Genomic DNA, 10,593 nt, shown 5'->3' on the forward strand with positions numbered 1-10,593 from the left:
ACTAGTCTAACAGAGCATATACTTGTCTAAAAGAACTTAAACTAGTCTAACAGAGCTTAAACTAGTCTAAAAGAGCTTAAACTAGTCTAAAAGAGCTTAAACTAGTCTAAAAGAACTTAAACTAGTCTAAAAGAGCTTGAACTAGTCTAAAGGAGCATAAAGTAGTCTAAAAAGAGCTTAAACTAGTCTAACGGAGCTTAAACTAGTCTAACGGAGCATATACTTGTCTAAAAGCGCTTAAACTAGTCTAAAGGAGCATAAAGTAGTCCAGAAAGAGCTTAAACTAGTCTAACGGAGCTTAAACTAGTCTAACGGAGCATATAATTGTCTAAAAGAGCTTAAACTAGTCTAAAAGAGCTTAGACTAGTCTAACGGAGCATATACTTGTCTAAAAGAGCTTAAACTAGTCTAAAGGAGCATAAAGTAGACTAATGGAGCATAAACTAGTCTAAAAGAGCTTAAACTAGTCTAACAGAGCATAAACTAGTCTAACGGAGCATATACTTGTCTAAAAGAGCTTAAACTAGTCTAAAGGAGCATAAAGTAGTCTAAAAAGAGTTTAAACTAGTCTAACGGAGCTTAAACTAGTCCAACGGAGCATATACTTGTCTAAAAGAGCTTAGACTAGTCTAACAGAGCATATACTTGTCTAAAAAGAGCTTAAACTAGTCTAACGGAGCATAAACTAGTCTAACGGAGCATAAACTAGTCTAAAAGAGCTTAAACTAGTCTAAAGGAGCATAAAGTAGTCTAAAAGGAGTAACAGAGCATATACTTGTCTAAAAGAACTTAAACTAGTCTAACAGAGCATATACTTGTATAAAAGAGCTTAAACTAGTCTAAAAGAGCTTAAACTAGTCTAACGGAGCATAAACTAGTCTAAAAGAGCTTAAACTAGTCTAAAAGAACTTAAACTAGTCTAAAAGAGCTTGAACTAGTCTAAAGGAGCATAAAGTAGTCTAAAAAGAGCTTAAACTAGTCTAACGGAGCTTAAACTAGTCTAACGGAGCATATACTTGTCTAAAAGAGCTTAAACTAGTCTAAAAGAACTTAAACTAGTCTAAAAGAGCTTGAACTAGTCTAAAGGAGCATAAAGTAGTCTAAAAAGAGCTTAAACTAGTCTAACGGAGCTTAAACTAGTCTAACGGAGCATATACTTGTCTAAAAGAGCTTAAACTAGTCTAAAGGAGCTTGAACTAGTCTGAAAGGTGACGGTTAGCACAGAGGAGTGCCACAGTGAGCTGATGTGAGACTCCTGGCAGTTTCTGGAAAGCAGGTCAGTTGAGAACAGAAGAAGGACTCACAGGTTTTTCAGAGGAACAGGAGGAAAAGCCCCGGCGCGAACCTCCATAATATTGTTGTTGCTAAGGTCCAGCATCTCGAGGGCGACCAGCGAACTGAGCCGCTCTGCCGAGATCCTCGAGATCCTGTTGTTTGCTCTGAAAACACAAGCGGAGGCATTTCAGAAAGCAGATTCCGGCTCTCTGATGTCTCTGACAGCTCAAAACAGCCGTAGGGTTCAGAAGTGTGTTATTTGGTTTATAAGGTAATTACTAACAAGGTATTTAAACAAAAAAAAAACCCTGCCAATTACGCGGATGATGAAGCCCATTCCCTCAGTGAAAGCACCGCTGACGAGCCCAGCAATTTCCGGAGCTGCACGCCTCCTAAATAGCAGTGCAGGAGCTGCTTGTGTTAGCAACACGGAGGGCACAGAGCCGCCTTTGTGTGTCGGACGCGAGCCTGGAATCGCAGGTCTAAACCTTCAGACAGTCACACACACTCGGTTTGGGTTTATACGGGTGAAACTGAGCATAACTCAACATAAACACGGCACTGACGTCATAAGAGAGGACAAATGACGACACGCCACATACGTGTGATAGGAAACGCTCACCGAAGACACTTCATTAATCAAGTGATGAAATAAAACATCTGTGCACATAAACATGATGAAAATCATCATAAATAACTCTTTCAAGAGAAAGTGTATATGAATATATATTAATGTATGTTGACAATGAGCTTAAACTAGTCTAAATGACCATAAACTAGTATAACGGAGCATAATCTAGTCAAAGTTTAAACTAATTGGCTTAAATGAGTCTACAGGAGCATAAAGGAGCACTAGTCTAAAAAAGCTTAAACTTGTATTTAAAAGGCTAAACTAGTCTAAAAGGACTTAAATTAAACAAAAGCAAACTAGTTTAAAAAACAAACTAGTCTAAAATGAGCTTAAACTCCCTGAAGATGCTTCATTAGTCAAGAGACAAGAACGGATACATTTGTACATTATAAAGCTTACCTAACAATAATTTGTAAATAGACATATTTTCACATCAAATCTCCAAATTAATGTAGAAACAACATGAAGACTGCATATTTTTAAGATTTGTTTAATGGCATTTTTTAAATTACTTTATTATTAATTACATTTTATATTTTTTATTAATTATAAAATTAGTAAATATAGCCATGCAACATATGTATGTATATATATATATATATTAAAACTAATTTATAATATGTGAAAAAAAATAGCAAGTGTGATTTTATAGACAAAATGTTATTTAAAATAAAAAATAAAAACTGGCATTTAAAATAATTTATATACTATCTGGAAGCTATTTTTAATAATTAAAAATCTTAGAGTCAAAGGTGTTGAGAGAGCGAGACAGATAAGACGCGGGACGTGCCGGAGCAGATCCTCTGGAGAGACAGACGTGTGAATGAAGCATCCGACACGAAACAAAGAAGTCGAGCAGCTCATTTATGAACAATCAGAGTCTCTGACCATAAAAAATGTAAGTCTGTCCCTCAGATTGAAAAAACAACAGCAAAGACGTAAGGAATGTCAGTCTCAATTCTAGTTCCTGTTTATTACCTCAGTGTAATTACTCATGAACAGCCATAAAATAACCAGACACACTCTCTGTGTGTCTTCAACATCTGCCGAGAGCGTGTGTGTGTGTGTGTGTGTGTGAGAGTGTGTGCGTGTAAGAGTGTGTGTGTGCGTGAGTGTGAGCACGCGTTTGTGTGTGCGTGAGTGTGAGTGTGTGTGTGTGCGCGAGTGCGAGTGTGCGCGTGTGTGTGAGGGTGCGTGTGTGTGTGTGTGAGCGTGTGTGTGTGTGTGCGAGTGTGTGTGTGCGTGTGTGTGAGTGTGAGTGTGTGTGCGCGTGCTTGTGAGTGTGTGTTTTATCTCTCCCTCCTCCTCAGAGTTCAGACAAACAAGCGGCTCATTGTGTCTTTCTACCGCACACCTCAAATTTGTTCAACCAATTTTCAGCAAATAAGGTTGTTACACACCGTTAGTTTAATCAGAGTCTGAGCGGGCCGGGGTATTTTTAGCGCCGCAAGCTAAATGACAAACACAGCATTATATATGACAGATTATATGAAAAACGCTCACGGTGAGATTGTTTCCACATAAAGTGGATTGTGAAAGCAGCGCTGTGAATGTTTGGCATGTCAGCGCGTTATGAGAGTTATTAGATGCTTGCTGAATTTCACAACGCAGACACTTTCCACACCGCGAGTGTGTGTGTGTGTGTGTTTCTGGCATATGAGACTAAAGGGAAAGAAGTGAAGTTGGCTCTGAGATGAGCAGAGAAGAGCTCACACACGGTCTGAAACACATTAATTTCAACTCAGTTTCAACATATTTTCCTCATGCTGTAAAGATCCTGCTGCAGATCGTTAATGAGCAAATCCTTTCACATCAGCACTGCACTTCACAGCGATTTCAGCTGCAAATTCAATGGAAAATGTTCGGATTCTCAGTAACCGTGTGGTCATGACTATTTTCAGGTAATCCAATCAATTAAGTGTTTTACAATATTACAGAATTTCCACAATATGGAAAACGCAGACAGAATCACTGAATCCAGTCATAAAAAAAAAGAATTTACAGCATAATGCGTTATGTTACAGAATTTGGCAAATTTTGGATGAAAAAAAAATCAAAAGTAGGGTCGTGCAATTAATCAAATCGTGATATAAACCATTTCAAAGGGCCCTATTATCATTCAATTAAAATGAAAAACACTGAATTTGGAAGAAAAAAATTTACGAGCACTAAAAATGTAATTTGTTACACTTTTAATTTTTTGTAAATTGTGTAACTTAGACTTTTTGAGTGCTAAAATGTATTTTAACCATTAAAATTAAATCCAGAAAAATTTAAATGGAAAAAAAAATTGGAAATCCAGAGGAATGAAAACGGAATCTGGGCAAAAATAAAAATGGAATTTGGGAAAATGTTATTTATTTGTTATTGTGGTTTGGAATGTTGCTTTATCTATATCTATGTGGGCTTTTATTATGTAATGTTATGCTTGATATATGCAGGCTCCAGGGTCCAAGACAAATTTCTCCTTTGGGGACAATAAATTGTATTGAATTGAAAAAAATAAACCAGATTTCGATTCGAAATCAATGAGTTCATTTATCCAATGAGATGCTTCTTATTTTCTCTTTTTGTTTAGAACTAAATGAATATAAACCAACAAACTGATAACGAATGAATTAGTCTTACGTCTAATTTTGTTGTTCTCAAGTGCAAATAAAGTACTGTTCGCTGATAAACACACTAATATATCTAGCACAGTATAAATGCAGCTGACACAGTTCTACTGTTGCATACGAGAGCAAGCGAACAAGAGAGAGAGAGAGAGAGAGAGAGAGAGAGCTGTACGGGGGTCTGGGGTATCGTATAGCTCCTGCCTCTTATTCAAACAGTCTCTCAGACAGAGCGTCTCTCGTCTTTGACCCATCAGCCCACCAAAAACAAACGGCATCAGCTCCACAGCTGGGAGTAATTCACTCGCCATCGCCTCAATTAATTCAGCTATTTCAAAGGAATTTATGGCCTTGAACAATTAAAGAGCCGTATGAAGCCACTGCTCAAGAGCAATTAGCTGGAAAATTTGACCGAAGGACTGAAGGACTGAGCTTTGATAATGCCTGTGTTACACTGTTCGCCGCATGTCCTGAAATACTGCATAATTTTTAAATCACCTAGCAACCACCCAGAACACCCTAGCAACCGCACAGGAACCTAGAAACCAACAAGAAGACACTTGAGACTGCAGAGCAATACCCTGGCAACAGCTCCTCTATCTATCTATCTATCTATCTATCTATCCAACTACCCATCCAACCAACTATCTATCCAACTATCCATATATCAATCCATCAATACAACTATACGACCATCCATCTATCTATTTATCTATCTATCCATCCATTTATTCAAGTAACCATCCAACCAACTATCTATCCAACTATCCGTCTATATATCCAACTACTCATCTGTATCCAACTATCCATCCATCATCTCTATCCAATTACTCATCCATCCATCCAAATATCCATCCATTTATCCATCTATCCATCTACCCAATTAACCATCTTTTTATTCAACTACCCATCTACCTATCCATGTATCTATCTATCTATTCAACTATCCATCTATCAATCTATTCAACTACCCATTTATCCATTTATCTATCTATCTAACTATCTATCTATCTATTCAACTAACCATCTATCTATTTATCCAACTATCTATCTATTCAACTATCCATTTATCTATCCATCGATCCATATATCTCTCCATCTATTCAACTACCCATCTACCTATCCATGTATCTATCTATTCAACTATCCATCTATCAATCTATTCAACTACCCATTTATCCATTTATCTATCTATCTATCTTCCCATCTATCCATCCAACTACCCATCTATTCAACTAACCATCTATCTATTCAACTATCCATTTATCCATCCATATATCTCTCCATCTATTCAACTATCCATCATGACCCTCAAATTTCACATTATTTTAAATGATCAGACAATATTTTGACAAGCCAGCATAAAACTGGTCCAATGTCATTCTAAACACGAGATTCAACAAAAACTAAGGCACTCTGGATGTTAAAAGAGTCTCATAGTTTTAGTTTGAGAGCGGCGCTTCGGTCGGATGTATCTGGACAGTGTTGTATTTAACACAGAGTGCTCAGTCACAGACAACAGACCAACCAAATGCTGCCAAACTGTGCTCTGAGTCCAAGAGGAAATACCACACACACACTCTCACACACACACACACGCTCAGAAATTCACTCCAGACACTCTCGACCAGGGAAATTAATATTTCATTATTCTGTAATTTTAAGTGTCACATCTTCAAGAAGATGGAATCTGCTGGAGGACTGTAAATAATCACTCATATGACTATAATGAATGAGACAATGAAGAATATTTCACATGAAGATTAAAACCAGATTCAAACCGTTTTGACTCATGCAGATCCAACCAATGATGCTTTTCAAACACAAACTCACGCCTTGAGAACAAACTTAACTCTATAGAAGAGAATCAAGTGACGTTTTCAGAAGAAAGCTGAATTCTTCATCCACCTGCATGTATCATTTTTTTTTTTTTGATTTGACCTCAAATCCAACTTCATTCATCTTTCAAAAGTGCCACTAGTGGAAGCAAACAGAATGCAGAAATACAGCCATTGGTCAGTCACACAGAAAGCCCCGCCCCCAAATGCACCCCATTGGTTGAGTTCAAAGTTGTCATATCGGGCCGCTCAAGCAGACAGATCACTGTTTCAAAAGCATCACAGTTTCACTCTTTAGTGCAAGTAAACCAAGATAACGATGATTTCATACTCACAGAATCAGACTGCTGAGGTTTCCAGCATTTGGCCCCAAATCCGGGATCGACTCGAACTCGTTGTTACTCAGTTTTCTGTGAACGTAAAACCAAACGGTCACACATGTAGATTTCATCCGTGACATCTGAGGGGGAAATAAAACAAAACCCAAAAAAAAGCACACTCACATTTCACTGAGCTGCGGCAGGCTGGTGAGCAGCGCTTCAGGAAACGTGCGTAACTTGTTACGGCTCAGATCCCTGCAAAGAACAACACAGCCATCAACATGCAGTTTCTGAAGAGAATCTGTCACACGACTGAATCCTGGAGAACAAGAGGAGAAAATAAACTAGAAATACACTAAAAATGCGATACAAACTCATGCTACGACACTCTTACCATATGACACGATCATTTAAACACGTCAGTTCAACTCAGTTAGAAACCCAATTGGTCAAACCCAAATAATAAACACAACACACTACTTTTGCAACCATTTTATAAAACACTCTTAAAAATAAAGGTTCCATTTTTGGTTTCTCAACTACCCATCCATCTACCTATCCAACTATCCATCCAATTATCTATCCATCTACCCATCCAACTATCCATCCAATTATGTATCCAACTATCTATCCATCTACCCATCCATCTACCTATCCAACTATCCATCCAATTATCCATCCATCTACCTATCCAACTATCCATCCAATTATCTATCCAACTATCTATCCAACTATCTATCCATCTACCCATCCAATTATCGATCCAACTATCCATCTATCTATCCAACTATCTATCCATCTACCCATCCATCTACCTATCCAACTATCCATCCATCTACCCATCCAACTATCCATCCAATTATCTATCCAACTATCTATCCATCTACCCATCCATCTACCTATCCAACTATCCATCCAATTATCTATCCAACTATCTATCCATCTACCCATCCAACTATCCATCCAATTATCTATCCAACTATCCAACTATCTATCCATCTACCCATCTATCTACCCATCCAACTATCCATCCAATTATCCATCCAACTATCTATCCATCTACCCATCCATCTACCTATCCAACTATCCATCCAATTATCTATCCAACTATCTATCCATCTACCCATCCATCTACCCATCCAACTATCTATCTATCTATCTCTCTGTCTATTAGGGGTGCAATGGTTCTCTGTAAAAAATCGAACTGTATGGTTCTCCACACACGGTTCGGCATACACTAGGACCGCGGTTCAACTTAAATCTGACAGTGCATCTGTAATATGGTTTGTTAGAGTTCGGCTAATGCATGTTTCTGTTGATGGATACAAATTCTGGCTTCCCAATACATTACAACAAGAGCGATGAGAGAAAAAAAAACAATACGTGGACAAACCAGTCACTCTTTAATCAATGCGAGTGCTGTATGCTGGAATAACTGCCATTTATGCCGTCATTACGTGTTGATAGCGCAGGTGAGACCTGAACAGCACACGTTGCTTTCTGTGTTTAAACTAAACTCATTTAAGCCTTGCCAGTTTAAATATTAAAGAGCTAGAAGACGTGAACTCGCGCGCGCAGTGAGAAGATCTGTGTGGTCACTCATCCGAAGCGCGTGAACCCGCGTCTCAGAACGCGCGCATATATTAAGCTTTCTGTGAAGTATTGTGTTTAAATGAACAAATTCACACAAAAATTGTGTCAAAATGCCCGTCTTGGTGAGTATCCTATAGCAGACATAGCCGGCTGAACGTACTGTATCAGTGCATTCTCTTAAAGTGACAGCACTTTGTTAATATTAATCAAACAGCAACAACAAAGAAATCACTCACTGCTCTTGATTGAATAACTTTTGTAACTTTAAGGATTAATCTTTAATTTATACAGTCAAATATGCAATGTTATTTTACATTTGATTTATTCAATTTCTGTACCTAAAAACACCTGAAAATCACTGTTCATTTTATTTGTATCTTTACTCTATTGTATTTACTTGTGCTGTTGCTTGTAGTTAGATAGATTATTCTTATTTTCTTTATTTTTATTAGTTTTTGCCTGAACATAGCACATACCATACCAAACCGTACCGAAACCGTGACTCTAAAACCGTGATACGAATTGAACCGTGAGTAAGTTGAATCGTTCCACCCCTACTATCTACCCATCCATCTATCTATCCATCCATCTTCCCATCTATCTATCTATTCAACTATCTATTCATCTTACCTATCCAACTATCCACAAATAATCTTTCAGCGAACAGTTCTTAAATAACCATTTTTTCTTTAATGATATAAAGAATCTTTTTGCAATATAAAGAAAGGTTTTATGGATGCTAAAAATATTTTGAATAATGCTGGTAAGCAAACGGTTGATGGTAGCCATTGACCTCCATAGTATCTTTTCCATACTACAGAAATCAGTGGCTACCGTCAACTGTTCAGTTACCAACATTCTTCAAAATATCTTCTTTTGTGTTCAGCAGAAACTCTTACAGGTTTGGAACAACTTGAGGCTGAGCAAATGAAGACAAAATGTTCATTTTGGATGAACTACCCCTTTCATGGATGCCAATAAAGAACCTTTATTTTTAAGTGTCTATTATTTTGATTTGGGTTTTTATTAAAATACATCCACAAACATCCATCCAGGATTGAGCAAAACTTCTGTTAGACTGATTCAAACCACTGAGACGATTCACAGGAATCGTTTGTTTGAGAGTCTACAGACTCTCAGAGATCAGGTCAAGTGTAGTTTGGAGCGTTTCAGGCCGTGTTGATGTTTCGGGAATCAGTCAGCTGAAGGTTTCTGGAGCGTCGCATGAAGCTGCCAGACGCCTCCGTGTCTCTCGACCCCCATCTGGACTCCATCAGCTCAAACAGCGAACGGCCGCGGGGAAAGTAACGACTGCTAATCTATTCGCAATGCAGGGAAAGTGAGCGCCGCCTTTGATTTCCAACAGCAAATCATGTCCGTTTGTGGAGTTTCTGGCTCTGAACGAGCGTTTTACTGGAATTTCTCAGAGGTGGAGCGTTCACAGCCATCCACTGCATACAACAACATCACCAGCCTTCGTTTCTGGTGCATTTTTGTGCTTTTTAGCATCAATTTAAGCGTAAAACTGCTATTTTATTCCTTTAAACCTAAACACAGTTTAAGTACTCCACTGAAGATGTAAACATGAAGCCGAACGGAACAGGATTTCTGTGTAAAATCAGATTCATTTACACAGAAATAGTTCTGCTGGTGATTCACGAATGAAGCTCGTCATGATTTCACGCACAGATGTTTTAATCTCACTGGACTCGTCACATTCAACACGAAGTGCTTTACAGAGATAAACCTGACGTTCCCTCGCACACAAACACATTGAGATATCACACTCTCTGTTATGATTAGACGCTTCAGACTCGTGTTCAGCTTATTAACACTCCAGTTTATCACCTTCACGTGTTCTCAGTGTCACTCCACTATCTGCCGTATCCAGACACACAATTGTGTTTAACATTTGCTCTAGTTTGATGATTGGTTTCAATACTACCTAACTTTTTTAATCCATCACACAGATTTTCCATGATAATACTTAATACCATGCTATCAACAAGACACATTTCCAGATAGATAGATAGATAGATAGATAGATAGTAGGTAGGTAGGTAGGTAGATAGATAGATAGATAGATAGATAGATAGATAGATAGATAGATAGATAGATAGATAGATAGAGAGATAGAGAGATAGATAGGTAGATAGGTAGATAGATAGGTAGATAGGTAGATAGGTAGATAGGTAGATAGGTAGATAGAAATAATCAGATGATAGATAGATAGATAGAAATAATCAGATGATAGATAGATAGATAGATAGATAGAAATAATCACATGAAGATAGATAGATAGATGATAGATAGATAGATAGATA

At 37.8% G+C, this 10,593-nt stretch overlaps 1 protein-coding gene across 1 annotated transcript in view; it reads right to left on the bottom strand.

Annotated features, from left to right (window-relative positions):
- The window catches only part of lrig3 (leucine-rich repeats and immunoglobulin-like domains 3), a 45,732-nt gene that overhangs the window by 28,131 nt on the left and 7,008 nt on the right, over positions 1-10,593 (bottom strand). The window contains exons 2-4 of the mRNA XM_016452180.1: positions 6,860-6,931; positions 6,692-6,766; positions 1,305-1,439 (exon numbers count right to left, since the gene is read on the bottom strand). Of these exons, the coding sequence (XP_016307666.1) occupies positions 1,305-1,439; positions 6,692-6,766; positions 6,860-6,931 (282 nt within the window). The remainder of the gene's footprint in view (positions 1-1,304; positions 1,440-6,691; positions 6,767-6,859; positions 6,932-10,593) is intronic.

This window comes from Sinocyclocheilus anshuiensis, unplaced genomic scaffold, assembly GCF_001515605.1.
Source record: "Sinocyclocheilus anshuiensis isolate Anshui unplaced genomic scaffold, SAMN03320099.WGS_v1.1 scaffold1543, whole genome shotgun sequence".
NCBI lineage: Eukaryota > Metazoa > Chordata > Actinopteri > Cypriniformes > Cyprinidae > Sinocyclocheilus > Sinocyclocheilus anshuiensis.